This window comes from Astyanax mexicanus, chromosome 2, assembly GCF_023375975.1.
Source record: "Astyanax mexicanus isolate ESR-SI-001 chromosome 2, AstMex3_surface, whole genome shotgun sequence".
Lineage (NCBI taxonomy): Eukaryota > Metazoa > Chordata > Actinopteri > Characiformes > Acestrorhamphidae > Astyanax > Astyanax mexicanus.
Genome location: NC_064409.1, coordinates 52409179 through 52435404, shown reverse-complemented (window position 1 = coordinate 52435404; position 26226 = coordinate 52409179). Strand labels below are relative to the sequence as shown.

Below are 26226 nucleotides of genomic sequence, written 5' to 3'. Positions count from 1 at the left end.
CCACCGACTCGGTTCTGATACATCAGCTCACAGACGCCTTGTGCTCAGAGACATCACCCTTTGGAGTGAAGTGGGGAGAGAGCACCATCTACCCACCCAAAGAGAGCAAGGCCAATTATGCTCTTAGGGCTCCAGTAGCCGATGGCAAGCTACATGAACAGGACTCGAATCGACGATCTTCTGATCATAGTGTCAGCGCCTTAGTCCACTGGACCACTCGGAGCCCCCCCTTACACAAGATTATACTTGAAGCATACTTATTTTACATTGTTAAAAATTCTGTTAAATGTTAAAAAAAGGTTTTATCATTTTCCTGTACCCTTTTCATTGGACAGTGACAAAAATCATTATGCTTGAAACTGCCAATTGTTAAATCTACAAAAGATTCCAATATTCCTTATTTTTATTTTACAATAAGGCTCCATACGTTTTCCTGGACAAACTTTTGGTCATTGTTTTTTGTCCTGTTAGATAAAATGAACAGGTCTGGGCGTTAATTGACTATTTTAATTAGTCATCAACCTTCATGTCTGTGCTACCTACTGGCTCCCTCTTTTTAAGTCGAGCTAAATACCGAGGCCTGATGACTGATCTTTGTTTTACCTTTCATGTCCTCTCGCCTTAAACAGATTCTCTTTGTTTTTCTGTATTTGTCGAGCTGAACCGCCCTACTGCCTGGTTTGATGCTATGGAGTCACCAGCATGTGTCAAGGATTCTCTGGTCAAGTCAGAGAAAGTAAAAAGCATGCTCCACACAACAACTAACTACTGATGTTTTTTTGTTGTATATGTTATTTTCATTAAATTAGTTTATTACTATTTTATTCCTGTATATTCCTTAGCTTTTTTAATCTGGTGTTGACCAGAAATAGGGCAAGTTTCTATTTTTGAGATTGAGTTCCTCTCTAGGTTTCTTCCTCTCGCTCTGAAGCAGAAACCGATGCTATTGGCTGGCTCACTAGGGACTTGGACCTGAATTACTGTAAAGCTGCTTTGTGACAACACCCACTGTGAAGAGCGCTACATAAATAAACTTGACATGACTTGACTTGGTACAGTGGAGTACAGCCTCGTGGTTCTGGTAATAAAACAGATGGTCCCTGGCTCTGGGAGAGATCTGAAACGAGCAGTTTCGTCTGTAGGAGTCTACTTTTTAATAGTCTTCTTCCTTAATTTAGTCACACGAGACTATTCTCATAATGCTAAATTGCTGTGCTGCCCATTAAGGTTAACAGTCAATCGCAAATTGTTCAGCATGCAGCCCATGCGGGAATCACTGACTATTCCCACAATAGCTGTCAAGGCAAAGACCAGAGTGAGTCAAAGATGTTGTATTGGACTTAAAGAGGAGCAGATCCTTAGAGTCAATCTGCTCTTTTATTCTGAATCCCTCTGTACAAACACAGTTTTATTGAAACAAATGATGTAAAATACAAACGAGGGAGAATTCAATTCAAATGAAAATTTCAAACAGAAAAATATTACTGTAGTTCCTTAAAATTAATTAAAACACCTGCAAACTTTACTAAAAGACTGAAGTTAAATCATTTTATAAGAGATGTTCGGGAATAGACACATAATGAGTTATGTCTCAAGACATAAAATGAACCCAAACCCTGGTGACAACAAGAAATTCTTCATTCTCTTCATAAACAATATTTAATACATAATATACAACAGTATCTAATATTGTCTGTACTTAAATTAAAGTCGAAATAGCCTTGAAATATTAAATGTTATTTAAAGAACCAGTATTCCATAAAAAAATCTACTTTGCTACAAGTACAAAGAAACTATCTGTATCGAACTTGAGTTACTCATATGATGAGTTCATATAAGGGAGATCTATTAGTTGTTTGTCTTTTTTAGTCACACAGATTTTTTTTAACAGAACAAATTCATCTAGCAAAATTGAATATTGCTCATTCTTTTGAGACTCAAATGTGAAATGTGAATCTCACTGTGACAAACAATATGCTTTTATATATGGCATTTGGAGAACACTATGCAACTACATATTCATATCATTTCTGGGAATGCAATTCATTCTGTGGACATCAGTTTCTAAAATCTGCCCCATTTGGGATTTTAATTTGTGGGTTAAAATATAAAAATAAATGAGAAATTATTCTTAAATATCAAGATATTATACATTCACAATAGCACCTTCCTCTGATTGCTACAATACACTTGATTTTGTTTATATTTTGAGCAAAGGAGGAGCAGAATGAAGGGCAGGAGGGACAAACAAGACTACAGTTACTACAGTTACTTTTGGGATGAGTTGGTGCACAGAGTGAAGAAAAAACAGCTAACAAGTGCTCAGCACCTCTAGAATTTCATGAAGCCGACTGAGAGAATAATGCAAAGTTGGCATCAGAGCAAAATATGCTACTTTTGAAGAATCTAAAGTATAAAACATATTTTGGCTTCTTTAACACTTCTTTTTCCCTGTTGTTTACTTCATAAGTGCAGATGTGTTCCTTTATAGTTTTGGTATCTTCAATATAGACCATCTACAATGTAGAAAATAATTAAACAACATTAAATGGGAATTTTGACTGGTACTGTTCAAAGAGAAAAGATGAATATATGAGAGTGCACCTGTGATGTGTATGTGATACTCCTCCTTAAAGATCCGCTTGCAGACGGGTAGTTTAAATTTTAGTTGGGTCGTGGAGAGACCAGGCAGATTCATATCCAAATCCCCCATGAAGTGAGGAAACTCCCAGTCCTGAAAAATTAAGAGGCACAGATTATATGAAGCTGCTGATCAAAGTAATTTTTTTTGTTTGTTTCAATGTTTTAGTAATGTACGGTAGGTGCTATTTTTTTTTTTTAATCAGATTTGAGTCACTTTTATATGTGGTCCTAAATCCGATACGTATCTGATCCATGGACATACAACATGAATGTGAACAGTCAAATCAGAATTCATGCGTCTTTCATGCGTTTTTTACGCATGTGCTACGACGTGCTTCTCTCTTGTCCCCACACATCTCTTGGTGCTGCTATAGCTAGAGAAACAGCAAAAGCAAACTGCCTGGCCTTTTTTCACCTCCTCGACCTGAGCATGTACTTCAGACCAGCTGTTTACTCTCCACTCGATGCTCTACGTATGAGCTGCTAACTCATCCATTTCCATTTATAAAGCTAGGAGTCGTCTCTCAAATATGAGGTTTTTTTGTTGTTGGTGAAGAAGGAGTCATTTATAAGCGTATCAATGTGCACATGTGAGGCACAGATACAGCTCACTTACATTTGTAAATGTCAACTATCAAGATAGCCAAATCCGATCTGAGCAAAAACTCAGATTTGAGCAATATGGCTTGTAATGTGAACGTAGCCTAAGAAGTAAAAGGTAGAGATAAACTATTGTATGGAATTGGACATGACTCAGTTTGTGAAGAGAAAAAACACAGTTATAAAATATCCACAGTTAACAAATACATAACAATAATAAAGATAGCTGTTCCATCGCAGTCAGTTGTCTCTTTTGTGCACAGAACGGCTCAGACACAGACTTCGTTATAGTTTTCTGGTTGACATTTATCTAAGATCACGGAATCTTGTAAAAGTTCTCGCTCTACAGTGCGCTGAGAGCTCCATCGGTCTAAGCAGATGTCAGATTTATCTGTTATCTGCCTGTAGTGCCCTTGGAAGCTGCCCATAACACAGGAGAGCAGAAACTCAATCAACCTTTCACAGAGCATGTGGACCATCCAGGCTCTCGCTCACTATAGCTGATCATAGCTGGAAAACAGCTAGTGTGGATTACAGCATGTTCATTGGGAATGGATTTGAGGAGTTTGAGAAAGGAAACGAAAATGAAAGGGAAGGATTTTAGAATGTGCTTTGAACTATAAAAGTGCAGGATAAACTTCCAATTAAGGCAAAACTGGCTTTAGTCCCTGGAAAATACACTTAGCATCCTAGTGCTTAAGCATTGTGTTTACAAAACTGCATGCCTTTGATTTCTGAGTTAAGCTAATACATAATTACACTCCCTCCCTCCTTCTCTCCCTCCTTCCTCCTCCTCCTCCTCCATCTTTCACTCCCTCCCTCTCTCTCTCTTGGTTTCAGTTCATTTCAGTTAATGATAAGCATCACATTTAAAAAGACCAATAAATTAAAAACGTAAAGCCCGTAGAAGAGCAGCAAATAAAAAAGCCCTGTAAATCCAGCAGGGAGGATGGACTGAAGAGGCTTCAGAATGACCGGTCTCAACAGCTGAACAGTGAGGGAAAGTTAATTAGTCTCTAGGAAAAATTATCTACCAGTACGTATATGTGGCATCGCACAGAGTGAGGAGATTAACCGTCACACACAGTGAACACAGGCAAAGGTGAAGCGGGACCTCTCCGTCTCTGAGGCCTAGTTTTTACTGACTCTGCTGCTGAGAGAAACAACGGATCAAGGAGAGCTACATTCCAGCTGTAAAAGGCTAATTGAAGTCGTAAATAAGGCTAATAAATATGTTTGCGAGTACACATGGCAGCAAATGGAAGGTGGCAATTCTGAAAGAGGCAGCAGGAATGAGTGCAGCATATTAAACAGAATTCAAGGTCCTGTGTGGGCACTCTGCTCCACTCGAAAGCAAAGAGAGGTGACATGATGGGGAGCACAATAACTCAAGGCTAATATCTACAGTGCCATCCGTAAGTAATTGGACAGTGATCATACTAGATGAAGCATTTGCATTTAGAGTCTGCTGCTGCTGTCTCTCAGCATGGTAACCAAAAAGTAGCGTACTGTATCAGAGCTAATAATTGATAAAACAATAGACTAAAAACGTTAACATACATTAAAATTAAAAGGGGACACTGTGGTATAATCTAAAACAAATCTACAAATACTAGCTGTTATAAACAAATCTACTTATGTCCAACAATTGTGAAGTAGTGTGCAGAGTGAGATTTCCCAGGTAAAAGACTAAAAAACTCTTTATCTCATTCTGATGATGTATCTTGTAATTAGTAAAGATATTTGAAAAAAAAAAAAATACAACTGCTGGGACATTTTTTATTTCCAAACAAGATACAAGGGAACCTATTGTACACCCTGCACAATATGCGTTGCAGTGCTCTTTGCTATCTTACAAAGAGTTTATCCTGCTTTTGTTTAGGTAACTGTCTCGACTGTGCAGTGAAGACATGATTGCATAGTTATGATAATATAGTTAGTAAGATCCGGATGTTCACCACCCACTGCTCTACAGCTCAATGCAACAATTAAATTAAATTGTGTACTGCTTTTAATAACATACACCATCACAAAAAGTATATAATGAATCTTCTGTATATAGCAATTATGTTGTTTTACGTCGTTTTTTCAAAATAAATGTATACTTTACATACTTACCATAAAGCTGTAGATTTTGAATATTAACCAATTAGACAGTAGTACTAGTAGGATAGAACATTCTTCAATTACTTATGTATCACAATGTGAACATTTAGAAAGTTCAAGTCAATCATATAAGTTAATATAAAAATGATGAAAAATAAATACATTTATATATAAATACACTCGTTCTTGTAAATATTTACAGTGCAGCTTTTTAAAATCATAATAGAGTCCATGTGTTGGTTACATAAGGTTGTGTAAGTATCTGTACTTGGGAAACCTTGAGTATACTTAACGTATACAAAAAATTAGCATATGCATGAGACTGTGACTAAAACACACTACAGTAATGTTCATGTCATATATTTACACAAAACCTGCAATACCACAGTAAACTCAGGTCAAATTACATCTTTACAGACGCTGCCTCTAGTGTGTGTTTGTGTGTGTGTTTGGAGAAAATGAGACAGAGAAACAGACAGTAGAAGCAGTAGAAATAAGAGAGAAAGAGAGAGAGAGAGAACATAAGAGAAAGCAGAGAGAGAGGGTAATATTTTTAATTAGTCATCAGGGAGGGCAGTGCTGTACCTGCATGACAATGAGGAGGTCGAAGACAAGAATGAAGGAGGCGAGGAACGCTCGGGAGACTTCGTCACTCGGTAGAAACCCACGGTTCAGATTATCCCAACTGATCCAATCTGTACTGATGACCAATACCACTACAGACGTTAGAGAGATCAACACTGTCCTGAAACACAGAGAGAGAGAGAGAGAGAGAGAGAGAGAGCAATAATTGAGTCTTTCTAACTAATAACAATATCTACAGTGTTTTTTTTACATGTTCTTATGTTTTTTCTTTCAGTAAGACTGTATGAAAGACACAAGTAAAATAAAAGTTCTGTGTTTTTATTGATTTCAGACAGTATGAACCTGAGCTATTCATGTTTTATATAACTGTTTTATATAAATGTTTTGTTATAACTTAATTTCTTTAATTAACATGCATCCATTCCTGCATTTCAGGCCTCTGAGAAATTCCAAACAAAGTTCAGACGAGGTAACAAAAGGCACGATATAAAAAGAGCAATTTAGAAAAGCTGAGTCTTATAAAAGGAAAGAGGAAATATGTGAAAAAAAACTAATTATGGAACAATTTAAGAAAAATGTGAAGTAAAAAAATGATTTCTCTTAAAATGGAGAAACGGTTGAATTCACTGCAAGGGTTTAGATGCAACAGCAAACGCTCACTCCATTTTACTTTAGATTTCCTTGGTGATTACTGTCTTATACATTGATCTTTATGAAGCACCATTAAAGAAATGTTGATATGGTCAGTGATCTCCCATATCCTGCAGATCATTAAGAACGAGAGCATTCATTTGCAGTTAATATTTCATCAGTAAATGGAAATCAAATGCTTGTGCAGCAACCTAAAATAGCAGACCAAGCTTTTTACTCAAAAAACATATATTTTTTAATATTTTAGTTTTTGTGTGTGTGAGAGTGTGTGTGTGTGCTTGTAAAGTAAGAGAACAGGCAACAATTTCTTCTCATAAGCTTCTGCAGAGCATTAACGGGACAGCAAAATTGCTTTTTGAAGCAGTAATATACTACTAATGCATGGATGCAATAATCTCCACAGTAATGTGATTATTTCCATCTTATAGTGAGATGTTATATCTCTCCTGGGACTATTTCACTGCTCTGAGCTGTTGAACTGGGCAGAGCAGGGTTTTTAGATATTATAGCTTTCCATTTTCTTTACACTAAGGTGCAGAACCACAGTTAACTACAGTTACTTTAGCCAGCATATTAGTGGAAATATAAATTTCAGTGGAAAGAACAAAATATATTTTACGTAAAATGTCTGCACCTTCATAAATACTAAATTTACTGTATACTGTTGGAATGGTTTTTGGAATGCATCTGGACAGGATGTTAAACAGTAAAACGTCTTGGATTTTATATTACCCTTTCTTAACATTATCTACGTTTTTTTTTTTTTTTTTACATTATATAAGTCTTACCTAAAATTCTTTAATTTTCCCCAAAATTCGTCAGTGCACCTTATAATTCGGTGTGCATTATAGATGAATTTTACCAGTCAGGTTGTTAAGAGCAGTAAAGGCACTCCACTGAAGTACAGTATTATAAAGGAGTGTGCAGCAGTATTAGCATTAGCCGCTAACGTTTAGAGGTGAGTATTATCAGCTTGTATCCTGCTGCTAACCCTGGCTAGAACTCTGGGACCAGCATTACCATTAGCAGCTTACCACAACGCTGGCTTTTTCAATATTCAGAGGCGAGTACATCAGATGGTAGCATGCATGTTTACTGCTAGCTAATGCTAATGCTCTAGAGAGAAATTTGGGAATCTAAGCTTACTGTAAATAAACCAAAGAGTTTTACTCACCCAAATAAACAGTTTCATATCAGCATTTGTTTCTACAGTTGCCATGCATGTCTACATATTCCTGCATTTAACTTTACCTGCATTAACCATGGATCAAACTGCTTCCCAACTAAAGCCTTTTACCACAGCCTAAACATGTCCTAAAACCACAGTAATTAAACACAAATCAGTCTGACTTGATGTAAATTTTACTGTCAATTGTTTTAAGACACAAACTAACATAAAATAAGATTATTTGGCCATAAATGCTTTTAATGCTTTATACTAATCTCTGTAAATGAGTAAAGGTTTTTATATTAGTGTTTATTGCATGATTTCATAGATATTTAACTCCCTCGTAACATTACACACATTGCCACAGTCCTACAATTTAGGGCTAACTGAAGCTCTTCAGTCACAACATCCTAACCACAGCCAACCCTAGCTTTGGTATTTGTTCATGTTGCACAGTTGTGCTGACTGGTTATGTATATTTTGTGGGGATAAGTCTGTATAAGGTTACGTTTAGCATATTTGAAACAAACACATTAGAAGTTCAATAATAAGAATGTGGAGATAAACTCTATTATTAAGAGTGAAAAAGGAAAACAGATGCATTTGGAAGCTTTTTTGCTTTGTACATTGATGGAAATTCATTTCCTTCTAAACGCAGGAGAGTGAATTATCCCCTTCCATTTCCTTATCTGTTGTAGGCGGAGTTATGGAAATAGCAGAACTGAATTAAACCACTTTGCGGGTCCACTAGCCAGGCTTAAAACAGAAAAAGAGTAATTTATTGGCAGTGGACAAATTGATTGTTTCAACCAAATGCTAAAATGAAAAAAAAATCAAGTACTGACATTTGCTTTTTTTATGGCACAGTCATGTGACCATGGGCTGACCTGTCTCACTGTAACAGGATCAAATCTTTATATTACTGAGCTCTGGCTCTGGTGAGGTTTCCACCTCAATACACCACTTTTAAGTTGGCTGTTACACTTGAACTGTTCTTCATCTACTGCTGCTCTGACCCTGTAAGCTTTACAGTGCACTGGACTTCATTATCACTGGGACACTCTGAAATGATTTAAGAAACCTCAGTCTAAACTATAGAGGAACCAAATGGTAAAACCAAATGAAGTACTTTTCAAAAACAAAGGCCCCTAATATAAAAAGGCTTTTCTGGTATGAAGAAATAATGACTATATTAAATTTGGTGCATATTGGACCAGCCTAATCTTAGAGCTGGGCAACATAAATTAATTTCCTTAGTTTATCAACAATGAGCTTTAATAAGCATATTAAGGATATCATCAGTGCTTAAAGAACATTGACCTAACTTAACATTTTTATTATAGAGAGTGTAGAAAATAATGTTTAATTGGATCATGTGCAGCAAAGATGAAATAAGAATTACTATAATATGCATTAAAGATCATTTGAATATCAGAAAATCAGAATCTGCCTCTGCTGAAGCATTCTGTCTGCCTCACAAAACACAATAAATACTGTATAACACAAAAACATCATTAAATATCATGATATAATATTTTTGCCATATAACCCAGTTCTATTAGTGGGTGGTGGCTTTTATACTGGTATTACTGTATTTAATTATATTATATTATATTATATTATATTATTATATCAACCCAAATGAAGCAATATATTGTGATATAAATGTTGCCCATATCGTTCAGCTCTTTATCACCACTACCATTGTCTGCTTTTAGGGGCAACCTGATCTAAGTTCCAGGTAGTTCTCTTTATTCCAGGTAGTAATCTTTATTTATCTTTAGCACTTAAATTTTGGTCAAAGGTTATACATAACTATTCGATTTTTTTGGAAATTTTGAGTTTTTGAGTGTTGGAAATGCCTCAAAAATATCTTGACAAAGGGCAAATCTAATAAAATAATAAAGACATCAAAACAAGGGGAAAAACCACTAAGCACATTATTCTGGACTGAAACAGTCTTAGGTACTCATCACATAGATGCAACAAGATGTTGAAACCTGTTTGAGAAAACACATTTTGCTTTGTGGACGAATGCTTTGCTATATGGTGTATGATTATGCTAGAAGTGGCCATTAGAGGGGTAACTATGGTCATGAAGGGATGCACATCGTCAGCAACAATACTCAACTAGATATAGTTGAGTCCTTAATCAATTAAGGACTGATTGATTTTACGGGACCAATGTGTGCAAAGAAACTTGTTCCACACCATTACACCACCTTGGGTCCATGTATCTATGCACCAATTCTGACCTTTTCTATTAAGGCAAGATAATGCTCATGTTTTAGTGCTTGCAGTTAGATATTTTTTTACAGTGTTCAACATTACAAAACATAGCCACAAATAGATGCAGGTTCGACCTTCAGGTTCACCTGTTTCCCACCTTGGCCTGCCCACCTGTCTGGCCAGACACTGATGGAAATGTAACCATTGGGCTCTCAGTTCACCTACCAGAGACAAGCTGCCCACTGCCCAGTTTATCCCACTGGCCTTGAATTGTTGTCCGTCATTCAAATCAGACATACTGAAGTATAAATGGACTCTAACTAGTAATGTTCGAATCGCTGCCATTGCCGTTGTCACTATTATTATAATTACTCTTATTACCAGTGATATATTATACTTATGTGGTTGTATAGTGACCTTTAAGCAATTATGATTAATGATGATATAAGCAGTTCATAAGCAGTTTAGACCAATGGAGGATTCTGCTCACATTCTGAGCCTTGGGTCCTTTCTAGGTTTCTTCCTCCAGCTCTGATGACGTTTTTCTATGTCTCTTTGGCTTCAGCTTTCTCACATTGAGTTTTATGATTTATGTTTTGTGTGTTGTTTAATCTTTTATCCTGCTACCAAAAGCTGCATACTGAGATCTTTTGTAAAAAAGCACTGTAGAAATATATTTCATTCAGACTTATAAAAATGAATAAAACAGAAACAACCCTGTTTTATATGAATCAAAAACAGTCCTTGTTTCATTATGAGGGCTAAATAAACTGGAGGAGTGAAAGGTATGTGTTGCAACTTTAACCATGTTTACATACTGAAAACTCTTTAAAGCAGAGCAGAGGCCTCGTCAGGTCAAAGCTGTAATAGAGCAACCAATTAAAGCTCAGAGGCCTGCACTGTTCAAGGAGACTGTGCTGTTGAAAGGGGCATGGTTGTGTGATGACCTTCTGAAGCTGACTGACTTTAATTAATTTAAAGGTCTTCATAGACACATGCAAGCATGCACAAACAAACAAATCCTCCCCTATAGCCCTGTTTCCCTGAAACACACTCTAACAAGTTCAGAGAAACAACATCTCACACTCATTTTTTCCTTCGCTAATCCAGTTCCCAAATAACTCTCTCTTACCAGAACAGCACAATTCTGTTGTTGCCCTTCTTCCAAAAGCGACGGGCGGTTTGTCCCCAGTCTGGATACAGAGAGTCTTGCAGCATCATGTCCGTCACCTGACAGAGAAAAGAAGGGGGGTGTCAGTAAATCTCTGCAAACGTAAGAACACTATTCACACATCATACAGTACTTTTTCTTCTGTTTGAAGACAGAATAGGAGTAGTGACCTGGAGGCAGATGACACAAGACACTATAGCACAAGACACAGTCATACACAAAAGATTACTCATGTTGAGCCATCTGTCTGTGACCTCAAGCTCAGGTGTACTTGGGTTCCGCAGCAGGACAATGATCCAAGAATGGCTTAAATTAAACAAGATGAAGGCTTTGGAGTGGCCTAGTCAAAGTCTGATTGAGATACTGTGGCATGATCTTAAACAGGCGGTTTATGCTTAAAACGCTCATTATGTGTTTGAAATACAACAATTCTGTGAAGAAGAGTAGACCAAAATTCCTCCACAGAGATGTGAAAGACTCATTGCCAGTTATCAGTAAAGTTTGATTGCAGTTGTTGCCGCTAAGGGTGGCACAAACAAGTTATTAGGTTTAGGGGGCAAACACTTTTTCACACAGGGCTAGATTGGTTTAGGATATTTTTATTCCTTTAATAAGTAAAATTATCATTTAAGAAGTGATTTTTATATTTACAATTTATATTTGTCTGATATTAAAGTTTATTTGGTAATCAGAAAAATATCAGCATGACAAAAATAAAACTAAAAGGAATCTGTAGGGGGCAAATACTTCTTCATGAATAGGATTCTCTGGAGCAGATTAATGTGAACCTTTATTAACCTATTGAGCTGTGGAGCAGTGGAACTGTGCTCTATGTAGTGATTGTGCTCCATCCAATAATTTTGGTATGAGCTGGAGATGAGGTGGGGTAATGATCCTCTAACATGCAGACCTGAACAACATTTTTTGTTAATGAATGCTACAAAATCTAACAAATTTCTTACCCATGATTTATTCAAGTATTTATTAATACTTTATTTAGTAAGACGTTATGGCAGCGTATTTAGACAATTATATAGCTACAATAAACCCAGGATTCTGCTTTTTAGTTAATAAAGTTTTTAAACTGTAAGTTTTTCATTATTTCAAAGTTACAAATGAATTATGCGAATTGTATTATTATATTAAGAACCGTACTTGCAAAACTTAATCCTTGATTATCCACAGAATATAATTGCTGAACTATCAGCATATACTGACTAGATATAATTTTACATTAAATTAATAACATTATATGCAAAAAATACTACTTCTACTACTTGTCAGTGTATCTATAAATGAGAAGTTGAAAATAATTACAAACAAAGTCATGTTTTCCATATTTTTCTTTTATGCTTATGATCATATCAGAAACTGATGCATCCTTACTGAATTCTAAAGAGTGTTGTATTGTTTTTCTTTTAATTTATATTATTTATTTACTTTTGATGCAGGTTTACTCTTACTGCCCCTTTTGATAAAGCTGATGCACAGACAACTTGAGTTTACTGCGGATGGATATCACAGTCAAAGCACGCAGTTCCTGTCAAAGTTTACTGCTGTTTGGGAGAAAAATATCACCCTTGAGCAATCAGTAAAAGTAATTAAACCCAGCCACCTCCCTTTCCCTCTCTGCCCTGTCTCTCTCTCCTTTCTCCTCTCTGTTTCTATGCAAATCTGGCCTTTTCAGGATGACACATTTTGTCCAAGGTTAGCGTGTCGATAGATTAGTCTGCCCTGAGGCAAGAGCACACACACGCTGAGCCCCCTCAGCGGGACGGGCCTGGCATCAAATCTCTACGCGCTGGCCAGCGGTGTGAAACCCTGTGTGTGTGTGTTCACGTGTGTGCATGCGTGTGTGTGCTGCCTCTTCGGACCATGACACGTCCCCCTGAAGAAAAAATAAAAGAAATACACAACCTCATAGAGGAGAAGAGGAGGTCACTGGGAAAGAGCCTTGTTGAATTAATGGAATGTAAAAAAGCCTGGAGTAATGTCTCGATTCAGCACTTTTAGAGTCTGTTCACTCTATTTTCCTCCCTGTTCTCTCTCTCTCTCTCTCTCTCTCTCTCTCTCTCTCTTTCTCTATGCATCCCTCATTCCTTCTCTCCCTCTCTCTGCATCTTTCACTTCTTCTCTCTCTCTTTTCTCTCCCTGTCAGGCATACTAATGCAAGGCAGGCAGCAGAGGGTTGTCAAAGCTGGACACACACACACACACACACACAAACATTTGAATGTGGCAGGGCTGCACACACACTATAGACAGTTAAGTCCCGGAGGATGCTCATTCTACAGCAGTGTGGGTGGACTCTGCATCTGCGCTAAGACAGGAGGGCTGACTGTGACCCCGGAATGCCTTTAGCTTGTTACCATGTTTGAACTTTAACCTTTTAAAGTTTCATTTTTCATAAAACATATGTAGTAATAAGAGTAAGAAACTTGAAGTTTCACACATTTGCCTAATCCTGTATAATTCTGATTACATGTTATGAAATAGAAGCTGTTCTTAGGTTCAGAAAGATTATGATTCCTCTTAGCTACACATTTCAGGGGTCCAAGCACCAAAAGTTTCTAGAGGTTCTTTTCCACGGTTCTGGTTCCTGAACCATTTTTTGTGTTTCCATCCCAAAATCAAAGATCCTCGGCCAGAAAAGCCGGTTCCGTTCTGGCCCCACAATCTTGCTGGTCTGGAACCAGCGAACCTGTGACGCGAGCGTCCAAAGGGCGGGGGGTTGAAGCATCTCTGGGGCAAACCTCACGGCCATTCTCAAATAAGAGCAGCAGAAGCAGCTAAATGAATGAAATGAATCAACAGTGCTCCACAGAGGACAGCAGCACAAGTTTTAAAAGGAGCTCTGGTTCCGCCATGTTGTTTTCAAATCGTGCCCCGACTTCTGTTTACACCCACATTCACATAAATAGTGAGTGACTCCTTAAAGCAGTGGAAACACGGGCCGCTTCTTAAAAGGTTCGCAGGAACTGGTACTGGCTCCGGCACCAGCCAGAGGTATCGATCTCTCTACACTCTACTGTGTTCTCAAAGTCTGATCCTAAGTTAGAACCAGGGTTCCTGTGTTTTTTCACATTGTATACATTTAGGTTAGTTTTGGTTAAACACTGCAGTTAAGTGAGCAAACTAAAGAAATAAAGAACTAAAGAATCCCTGTATTAGACAGATTGGTTTGTTGGCGTGTTGCACATTTCCAGGTGTTATTCCAAATTCTGTTGAAATCCGACTGTCTCTGATGGCACATGCATCACATAGCAGAATGAGCGTAACAGATTCACAGATGTACTAGATACAGGAATTAGTTTTTCTGTTCTTTTTGATTCACAAATTATTTTTTTTCTCTTTGAAACAAGCTCAGACATGGTGAGGCTGATGCATTAGATATGGGCCTGAAATACTCTGTCTGTAGAGAGCAGGTTTATATCTGCAGATCCCACAATAAAGACTGGACTGGAATTGAAGTATTGCTGCATCTTCTCTTTACCTGCAGGTTCATCACCAGGGAGAACCCTACAGCACATTTCCCCACCAGAGGTTGAGCCAGCTGCAGAAAACAGTGTAAACTGTGTAGACAAGCTGAAACTTTCAGCCAGTAATACTGTTCATGTCTCAGCGGTGAGCATCACCTCCGCTCTGAAAACACTCCAGCACTGCTTTAACTGCATGAGAGTCTGACAGATTTTCTTTTACATTTTTAATGTTTTACATGCCCAAAGATTTTAAATGTAAGAATTTCCATAGTTGTTTTGTGATCGGAATGTAAGAAAAAAATGATTTTAAATTATTGCAGTATTTTAAAGTATTGCAGTATTTTTAATTATCGCTGAATTTTGAAGTATTGCAGTATTTCAAAGTATTGCAGTATTTTTAATTATTACAGTATTTTTAATTATCGCAGTATTTTAAAGTATTGCAGTATTTTGAATTATCGCAGTATTTTTAATTATTACAGTATTTTGAAGTATCTAGAAGTGGATGGATCTAATGCAACTTCACTGCATAACAAGGTGCCTGGCAATACATTCACTGATGAACAAATAGTAAAATACAGCAGAACTTTTTGACTGAAGAATTTCCTATTTCTTAGGGATACAAAAATAACCAATGCGTTATTCCCAGTCAACAAGTGCTGCAGGTTTTTACTATTTTTATCAGTGTATTTTAAAGTATTGCAGTATTTTAAAGTACTGAGGTATTTTAAATTATTAAAGTATACTGAAGTATTGCAGTACTTTGAAGTATTTTGTTTTGCAACAGAGTATTTTATTTATAAATTTAGACATAATAATTTTACGTAGTTTTGTGTTTAAACCCCGACCACTACATAACAGTGTTAGATTCTGTTGTTAGATCCTCCTGTTCAGATCACATAAAAAATATTTTTTTTCTTTTACTGAGATTTTTTTAATATGATAACATGTTTTATACTATATGACAGTTTCCTAACATTTTATTAAACAATCGCAATATACATTCCCTTGCTTACAGTATCACAATATATTGCAAAATATTAATTTGTAATTCCTGTATAGTGATCTGTGTCATATATTCTTATATATTCTTGCCATTATACAGCCCTAGTTTGTGATAGACATGATAGAAAAGCAGGCAGAGTTGAAAGCTACCTTACCATCCATGCAGTCACAAAGTCTCCCATCCACGTACCAACTGCAGCCATTTTCATAAAGCTCTCATTCCTTATGCCCATGTACTCTGTAACCATGTGAGGACTGTAGAGAGAGACAGAGAGAAATAAAGTGAGACCATGGTAGAGGAAAAGAGTTTAGGAAGAAAGGAGAAGAGAAGGAGAAGGAGAAGGAGCGGTCACCACTACAAAGTGTCATGATGTTGGCTGTCACACTCGATCAATTTCCATCTGCCTCCGAGAGCACAAAGGCACAAACACTTTACCTGCTGATTCATTCAGAGTCTCTACAGGCCTTTAGTTGACTTCACAATCACTGAGTCGAAAATCTGTTCCCACTGCACAGTGCAGGTTTCACACTAACTCTTTATGATGAGAGCAGCGTGCGCTACAAGCTACTAATAATTGGCGACAAAGCCGATTCTCCTGCAGAACTCAAAGGACTTGCAGATCTGTACACAGGCTTTCAGAAATCAGTTCAAACAGAATATAAATAGTCTTCAAAAAACTTTCATATGACAGTGAGGCCCCAGTCTAATACATTACAAAGGCTTATTGTGGCTTTTCTTTTCTGTTTTACAGCATTCACATACACAGTGTGTGTTAATGCTTTTGGACACCCTTTCCAATGAATGCATTTAGCTACTTTAACAGAGCATTTTACCTTTGATTTGTTTTGTTTAAAAAAAAGTGCCCCAAGTGCCCTTTGAATCTATATTTCTGGGTCAGAATGAGTTTACTACAGGTGCATCAGGTTTCACGTGATCTGCGCAGTACTGTAATAGGCTGTTGGGATTAAACGTGCAGTGCTGCGCTTACAGTGGGCACACAGTATACAGGTTTTAGACTAATGTGGGCGGGTATAATCGCTTGCGGGGAGAGGCGGGCTTGGGCGGTCAGATTTTTAGCTGCTTGCGGCAGAAGGCGGGAAGGAAATGTGTTTCAGGTGTGCTACTTACTCTCCTGAATAAGAGCAGCATATCAATTATGTCTTCTAAGGCTACATAAACAAGCAGTGTGGTGCAGAAAACCGCCGACAGGCAACATGTCAAACTAGTGTCCAACTTTCTTCAGATAAACATCAAATAAACATTTCACTGACTAAAATGTGCTTTTAATGCTTTAGAACAGGTAAATCATTTGATCAAGGATAAGAAAATTTGATTGTCAACATATATTTCGTTTGCATGTCACATTTAATCCAGACATGCCTTTTTATGTCCTAAAACCAAGATAGATGGCAAAAGCCATCAAAAAAGGTAGGTGCTGATGAGAATAGCCAAATGAATAGGTATTACACGGTGGAAGTGGGCTAGCTTTTGTGCTGGTCGGCAAGCATAACCTGTGGTTAGAGAAGACAGGAACGGGAATTTAAAAAAATCAAGCCCATGCAGACATCTACAGTTCACAAAAGCAATACAGAGATAACAATATGACAATGTGGAGATCTAGGCAAGTGCAGCAGCCAGAGAATTTTCTGAAATTTTATTTAGAGTATTTTGTTCTCTCCTAATTCATAGAAATTGAAGCCTGGACTTATGGGTGACTGTGTGACAGCAAATAACCCATCAACATAGCAAATATGGCTTTAAAGTCTACAGACTTGCCTTTAAGAATTCTGTTTTTTTGTACTGTTACACTTCTTTAACACATGTGTTAACCTGTGTATTTACCACTATAAAAAATTACTTGGGGTTAAGTGTAAACACATATGCCAGAGTCAAAATCTCTGCAAAAATGACTTGGCCAATGACCTAGTAGCATACTTGGGTAATTACCAGGACTGCTCATGTACGAATAGAAAAATTGAACATTGAACATCTTTGAGTGTGAAAACTCGATGGGAGTGTATTTTGTTCATAAAAAAACTACAGAAATGTGGATAAACCCTACGCTGCCTCTACACAGTGTGCTATTGTTGTTACAGTTGAATTTTTCAGTTTTTGCTAGAGCGAAGGTCGCAGGACAGCATTTTATTCATGATTCAGAAATGAAGGAGCAGCAGGCTGTTCATGCTGAGGATATCCTATTTACTGGAACTTTCATGGCAAGTCTGTAAGCGTGCATTCTGGGTAAAGTACAATTTAAAAGCTGTATGTGTGAATGACACAAAGCCTAAACGCCACTGGTAAAATGACTCAGGTTTTAGGTGTGAAAGGGGCTGGTGATGCAAAAAGCTGCACCATTGCTGGAACAGTTGTGCAAATACATACATCCAGCTTGTCTAGTCCCTGAAGTTACAAAACACGTAACCAATAGAAAAGAACACTGTGGTGCAGTTAAACATAAACATATTGGCAATATCGCTCTTGTTGCTAATTGCGATCAAATCTTCATAGCAATGCTTCAAAATGTTCTTGTCCTTGAACAGTAACTCCAACAAAAGTGTATAAACTCTTTTTAATACTCTCTTTTTTTTGAAGAGACATTGAATGAGCATGTGATAAAATATGTTTTTATTCCTATTTTTCTCCTGAATTTTACCTCACCCACTTAGCTGGACTCCCCCTATCACTAGCACATGCCTCCTCCCATACAGGTGAAGTCAGCAACCACCTCTTTCCCAACTGCTGTGGATGTAGCTTTATAGAGTAGTATCACAGCACACTCAGAGGAAAGTGCAGCTACTTGGCTCCGGTACATCAGCTAACAGATGCCTGAGCTAACCAACATCACATTGGAAGTGATGTGGTGAGAAAGTGCCATCTGCATAGCCAGAGAGAGAGCATGGCATTGTGCTCTTTAACACTCCAGCTGCTGATGGCAAGCAGCATGAACGGGATTCAAACTGGCGATCCTCGTATCATAGTGGCAGTGCCTTATTCGGCTGGGCCACTCATAGCCCCATGCCTCAATACTTTTGTCAATATGGCGCATAGTGCAGTTTGGTCCTGCAAGTATGCTGAAGTTATAAGAAGTGTGTCTTCCTGAATTGGCTTTTAGAATAAGGCACAATCAGCTGGCATCGCCCAGAGGGAGCACAATTGGCACAATTTAGATGGTGCTCACTCCCCTTCACTCTTAAAGGTGGTGCTGGGCGGCACGAGCGGATGTATCGGAACCTAGCCGGTGTGCTTTCCTCCGAGCACAATGGCTGCTCAGGCAATAATTCATCAGCAGCAGCTCGAAAAAAGGGGCGACTGACTTCACACGTGTCGGAGAAGGCGTGTGCTTGTCCGCATCCTTCTAGGGTCGCAGGTGCCACTGGTGATGGGGGCGCACAAAGGGGTGGGACAATTGCATAGCCAAATTGGGAGAAAATGGGGGAAAATCTGAAGAAAATAAAAAAATTAAAAAAATAAGGCAAAAAAAAAACATTTCTTAAAGGAACAGTAACATAACTTAAGTTATAGACTTATTGATTGGGTGCATTGGTTGAGTGCATCCTCAAAAAATTAACACAACATTTATGCAAGGTGAAGTACACACAAAAAAATGCTAGTGGCAGTCCAGGCATTCAGCAACATCAATATGACAGAAGGTTTGAAGTGAAGCTACTACACAGCTGGTGTCTACGCATATCTCTAGACTAAACAATAATATGAGGTTGAAAAATGGTCACGTCAAAACTAAAGGCAGTTTTAGTACATAAACATAGAACCCATAGAAAGTAGAACTTAAGAAAAACAACCCATATCCAAGAAAATACAGGATACAGGGCTTAAAAACTGCAGAAAAAGCCTGAACTCGAGAGTAGCTGTGCCCGTTGCCCACAGCATTTCAAATGTGCTGATGATGGAATAAGCATGGTTCACCCTAGAGCAGCTGAATCCTGCCACCTGCACCCCTCCCACACCCTCCTCCCAAACACTGCCGTAATCTCATTATCCTATTAACGAGCACAGACAGGTTTAACAGGCTCTCAACTTAATGAATGCCAATTATCTCTCCCTTCCTCTTGCCATTAGCTGACATTTCCTCCCAATAGCACAGCATTACATACACTCTCACCCATCGAGCCAAGAGTGCGATTATTATTCAAGAAAGGCTAAAGAATGAAGGAAAAGCCCACACAACCTTGCATCACATTCTCTTCCTCCTCACTCATTCTTGTGTCTGGCTGTGCAAACACCATATTGCATCAAACCGCCTCCAAACTGCAACCAGAAGCTCTTCCATTAAGGCTCGTGTGATTTATCTCGCCGCATCTATATTCCATTCTTTAAGCCTGTAGGAGAGGCCCTCATTAGAGCTGAGGAGAGAGGCAGTGAAAGGGAGTAAAGCCCCGTGTGATTAGAATGCAGATTTGTCACGATGTTAAGTCACTTTAGAACACCTTCCTCTTCTGGAACGCTGCCAGTCGGCGTAATGATCCCGCGGGGAGTCCTTCACGCAGGCTGCAATTCTGATCGATAAATCTGGAATGCTGTCAGGTCCCTGCGTCACGCTAAAACAGCACAGCGAGCCTTCAGCGGGAAGAGATGCCTCCTTTCCGTGCTCTAGGTGTCTTATTTTTTTTATTGGGAGGGGGGAGTTGAGTGAGGGATAACAATGCTCCTCTTTTTCTTTCCTGTAACAAAATGCAGGACAGATTCTTATGTGGCCTGTTCTCTACCTCAGCTGTACCTAAAATATTTTTCCTTATTTCCCCACATTCCCCCCCTGACTTTCTATATTTCACTCCCTCTAAATTTTCTTCACCCTCTCCCTTCCCCAGACCCCCCATGATTAAAGGCTGGGGGCTCTGACTTATTCATGAGAACTGAAATTTTAATGCAGTGCGAAGCGAGTGACCTAATGAGGGAAGGGTATTGCGTGCTGAAACATCAGCGCAAGGTTTCCATCAGGATTCGGCTTCTCCAAAAAAAAAAAAAAAAAACACCTGCTCATACACACACATATATATATATATATATACATATAAACACAGGGGTCAGATTTTAGAAGACTCTAAAATCCAACAAACCGCAGTCCTCTGAGAACACCTACATCGTGCTATCCCGAAATCAGCATGCTTTGCGTGCCATAGTGAAGCTCATCTCATTACATTAAAAAGAGCAAGCTGAAGGCCCCCCATTACACACTGATCCCACTGAAGTAAGGCACCAGTGAACACACAGAAAAAGAAATTACCATAGTGCTGTGATTACCCACTGTAAAACTATACAGCACCCTTTGAGAGAATGCCAGTCGCATATACAAAAGCAGCACTTTGCCCGAGGCTCGTATTCGCCACTGAGCGGCTCCAGTGTCCCCTTCTGTTAATTATAACCTCCAGTGGTCAGGCTCGTTAAAAAATCGGCCCCAGCGCTGGGGATCTATAGGAAAGAGGTCACAGATGTTCTGCTTGTTGCTTCGAATCAAGAACGTGAGAAATTGCAGAATTGCATAGTCATTCCCGCTAGCGTATTTTTTCTCCTCCCCTTGTTTGAAGAAGGAGCTCATGCGCTTTGAGGAGCCCTTTTTCCTCTAGAGTCGACAATGGCCGTGACAAGATTCTAAATGAATTTGAGCGTGGGCTCAGAAGGCATGTCCAACCAGAGCGTTCACCAGTTGCACCGTAAGCCCACGGGGCCTGGAGGGCTCCAGCCATGCACATTAATATGCATGCACCACCTCTTCAGTCTCCATCAACCTGGTTCCCGGCTGCTTAGCTCTCACTCATAAAACCTTTTCTCTTACTAAGGAGATCAACTCGGTTATGATGACCAACAGTTTCAGCAATGTGACATCATAAGTGCTTTATAAATACTAGAAATGCAGCATGACATGATCCTTTAATGCAAATGACCTAATATGCATTAGGAATCATGGGACCGAACCTTTTAGATTTCCACTAAACGAAGTTAGACATGAAAATCAAATTCACACAATTTTTCTCATACCCCTTTTGCACTTTCCAAGTCAGCTAAGAGATGTTTTGTGCCTGAAACTGTCTCCTTTGGTTTAACACCAGAAAGTTATGAAGCTAATTGCAGCAAAAAAGAGTACACCTCACACCAATTAAACTCCACTACTTTAAAGCTTATATAACTTTTATTTTAAGTTCTTTTTAAACACATAACACTCTAACCAAGCAACTATATTAATGGTCATTAAAAAATAAATGTTTATTTATATACCACATTACTTACAAAATTACACGAGTATATGGCATTTCAACTAATGTGTTTCTTTGTAAAAAAAAAAAAAATAAAAATAAAAATAAGTAAAAAAAAAAAAGTTAGATTTTACTTAATGCGAATCTAAAAAAATATAGTTGACATAAAAAAAGGCAGTTGACATGAAAAAAAAAGACTTCACTTTCCACTTTTCAGTCGTACTAGCATGTCTGACAGGCTATATGTGTGTGCGCATGTGTTGTGAGGCATTGATCGTATTATTGATTTAAAACTCACTGCTTTCAGATCTTTCAAAAATATTTGATCCACTTGCTTCTCTGTCTGGTTTGTGTATTTACCTTTTCCTGCTCCCTCTCTGGGAATCAGTTTGACCAGCAGATGCAGGTCAATGACTGTGGAAAAGCATGAACAGCGCAATCTCTCTCTTAACCACAGATCTAGCCCCTTATTTTCTGCTCTAAACTGTCTTTTCAGTTCCAGGTAGGGGTGGCGATATGGTTCTAAAATAATATCACAATATTTTATGGTATTTTCATGATAACGATACTCTTGGCGGTATGACAAAACACTGAATAAAACAATATATATATTTCAAGAATACGCTACTGCAACAAAATTAAAATGTCATTTTATTACTGCATACAATATGATATGGTACACTAAGAGTTTTATCAGATTTGTAACAGAAGTCAATGATCCAGAATGTCATAATACTAATAATGCACTCCATATATCTCCATATATCATGGGTTAAAGTAAAATGAATGATACTGGACAAATACATTTGCAGAAAAAAAGTATGTGAACCCTTTGGGATTATTTGGATTTCTGCATAAATTGGTCGTTAAATGTTTTCTAATCTTCATCTAAGTCACAACAATAGACAAACACAGTATGCTTAAACTAATAACACACAAAAAATATATATGTTTGCATGGTTTTATTAAATACAACATGTTAACATTCACAGTGATGGGGAAAAAGTATGTGAACCTTTGGATTTAATAACTGGTTGACCCTCCTTTGGCACAAAAAAACTTTCCTGTAGTTGCAGATCCGACCTGCTCAACAGTCAGGAGGAATTTTGCACCATTACTCTTCACAAATGTTTCTTTTTCTTACTAATCAGAGGCACAAGGGCGCCATTAGCAGCCAAAGAAACCCACAAATGTTCTTTTTTTTATGTAAATGGGAAGTGTCACCTACAGAGCTGAGAAAGACGTGCTGGAAAAAATGGCAAAACTTGTTGTGTCTAGCATTTTTGTACATTTTCTGCCAAATATATATATATATATATATATATATATATATATATATATATATATATATATATATATATATATATATATATATATTTTAATTAGTAGCTGAAATGCATTCCTTTAAAGTACTAAAATATACTCGTCCAGGTTAAACATTTCAGAAACATTTCCTTACCTTTAAAAAAATGCTTTTATTGCGGTCATTTCCACCTCTGCAGCGCCCCCTCAGGTTAAAGTGTGCTATATGCAAGAATGATGTGCCCGTGTACTTTTGTGCATGAACACGTAACAATACGCAACTCAGTCAACACTGGTTAGATAGGTAACCCTAGCTAACTAGCTTAGCTAAAAATTAGTCAGTTAGCTAGCAGACAGAGAGGCAGATTTACTGTTTACATATTCAGTTTTCATTTTTTTCCATTAATTAGCTAGCTAGCTAAACTAATTGGCCTGCAGTAAACTCTAACAGTAACTGTTACAATTTACAATTACAGTTACAATTTGCAGTTGACTAACAGCACGCCTCGGCTCCCTCTCAGCATGTTGATTTCAAAATGGATGAAACCAGATCACGTTTAAAAAAATCTACTTTATTTCCTCAGAAGTCAGTACACCTCCTACCATTCCTACCCTCACGTTCAGCTCTTAGGCAGTTTGAGCCAGCAGCTCATACATGTTTCTCTGGTAAGAAATGCTACCTGTTCAGAAACCTGTTAGCTTTAACACACAGCAGCTCAGCCCAATCAGCTTTTCTTCCTCTTCTTCCTAAACCCATACATCACTCCAATGCCCTCCCAACCAACCCCTCCCAATTTTTTTGTATTTTCCAAATTAAAGCTGTGGCTTTAAGTGGAGTACAGAGTGGAAAGGCAGCTTCTTTAGGTGTCCTTTAGGAGTCTCCAAAGTTTAAACTTATTTTACTGCAGAAAAAGGTGTTCTGTATCACCTACCTTGTATTCCAGATATTAGCCAATGCCTGGTAAGGGGTTAAAGGTTTTTTTTTTTCTATTTCTTAGAGGGAGCATATCAATCACTTTACCTTGGAAATGAGAGAAGTGACATTGGAAAACAAGATGTAGGGGTACAAATGAGAAATGAGACCAGGCCTAAAAAAGTAAACTTTGGACACCAATAATACCTTGGTTAAGCCACTTTAGTATTATTATTTTTTTTATTTATTTACCTTTAATCATGTCTACACTTCACTGTCTATAGGCCGGTGTTGCAGCTGCAGCACTATCAATCAATTCCATTTCCAATCATAATGACACCACAGTGGCTCAGTAAGACTCTAAGCTCTAATCTTCCTGCTTGTTTGCTTGTTTGCCAGTGCGAGTCTTCAGGGTCTTTAGTTTTTAGAGAAGCGGAGAAGCTAAGCGAAAAGCGTATTCACTGGAAAATGCATGTAATATAAACTAATAAGTCTGAGTTGAATTGATTTGAGTGAAACTAGTGTGAATATCAATATCTCATTATCACAGGCATCAGCTCTATTTACAATTCCAATCAGCCGGCGCTCAGAGATGTGTTTAACACTGTTTATGATAAGCAATTAGGCAGTAAATAATCACGCTCCAACCAAATGTAAATGAACACAGATATTTTCTTCCCATACTTTCCCTCAGGGGGACTTGGATGGAGTGCAATATTTAGAAATGTCAAGCTGGGTTTTATGGGAAATATTGAATGCTAAGCTGACAGCTAACAGAGCTGGAACAGTTTAATTTATGATAGCTGCTGCTTGTAAAGTCACACTCAATATGATGGGGATATTGAGCTGTAATTCAGGTTCCTGTGGCCTGAGGTAAGTACTATCTCTCATTCTGGCTCACTCACAAACACAATATACACATGACACACACACACAAACTGTCTTTCTCTTTCACCCCCACACAATATGTTGCTCTTGATGTATAGCTCTAGCTGTATGTGCATCTGCTATTCCCAGCGGACCGCCCCAGTTGTCTCAGTAACAGCAGAACAGGCACTCCTCCTGTTGGCCTGACCTGTGAGAGCACGGCAGCCACACCTCTTTCAGCACAGCAGCCCCCTCCCCCTGGCCTAGTTTGCCTCTGTGGTAGTGTTTTTGTGGGGAGAAGGAGCTCTTAGAAGGAAATCTGGGTCCCAGTTCAGTAAGACTACGAGAACACAAAGAGATCCATGAGAAGACTGATGAACCGAAAAAGTAGGATTAGGGGCACAGCTTATTTGCATAGGGTGGAGCACTTGCAGAAACTACATTCTCCATCACTTTTTTTTGTTTTACCATGACCACAATTATACAATCCAACAGAATTTAGATTTAGAAAATGCCTAAAACCTGCCTTATTCTGATTATCAGCTAAATTAATAAATAATAATAAAAAAATAAAAACTGAGAAATACAAAACACAGGCAGAATTAACCATGTAATCTCAGCTGAAAGAACAATGGATGTTCATATATTCATATGATACTGTTTCATTACTCAATAAAATGAAATATGTACAATCTGTGTTAATATTCATGTGATATAATACTGTGTTTACATATTAACTAATCAGGATTATTTATTTAGTTTGTCTGTGCAAGAAATTCCCAGCCTTAAAACTACCCAGATCCTTCTGTGGTGAAGAAAACTAACTGTACAACTGATAATTAAGGGTGAGACAAAATATAATCAATAAGTGACATCAGATAATTATAATTTTATTACAACTTTTTGTTATCTAATATTTTTATAGGAGCTCTTAACTCCCTAACACTCGCCCTTAATTGAACTAAATAAAGTCACTGTTTCATTACACCACATGGTGGCGCTTTTCAAATGAATAAGATAAACCTGCAGTAAAGAATATTGATTGTCAAAAATTCTGTGACACTGACACCAATTCAATTCAATTCCTGGTGTATCATTGACATCCCACTTTTATATACACAACATTTACATATTCAAAGCCATTATTGTTTATGACTTGATTTATAACTGTTAATGATGATGTAAATGATCCTACGTTACCCTGCAGCCTTACCCTATTTATAACATTTGCAATAATCCTTACAATAGCAGTTTGTGTACATTGGCTGTACATGTGCCATTTTTTTTTTTTACATCA

General features: G+C 37.9%; 1 protein-coding gene across 1 annotated transcript in view; it reads right to left on the bottom strand.

The window, feature by feature from the left end:
* tmem117 (transmembrane protein 117) overlaps positions 1 to 26226 on the bottom strand; it is a 78807-nt gene that overhangs the window by 2613 nt on the left and 49968 nt on the right. Inside the window, exons 4-7 of the mRNA XM_007244317.4 lie at positions 15793 to 15892; positions 11115 to 11212; positions 5935 to 6094; positions 2605 to 2734 (exon numbers count right to left, since the gene is read on the bottom strand). Coding sequence (XP_007244379.1) covers positions 2605 to 2734; positions 5935 to 6094; positions 11115 to 11212; positions 15793 to 15892 — 488 coding nt within the window. The remainder of the gene's footprint in view (positions 1 to 2604; positions 2735 to 5934; positions 6095 to 11114; positions 11213 to 15792; positions 15893 to 26226) is intronic.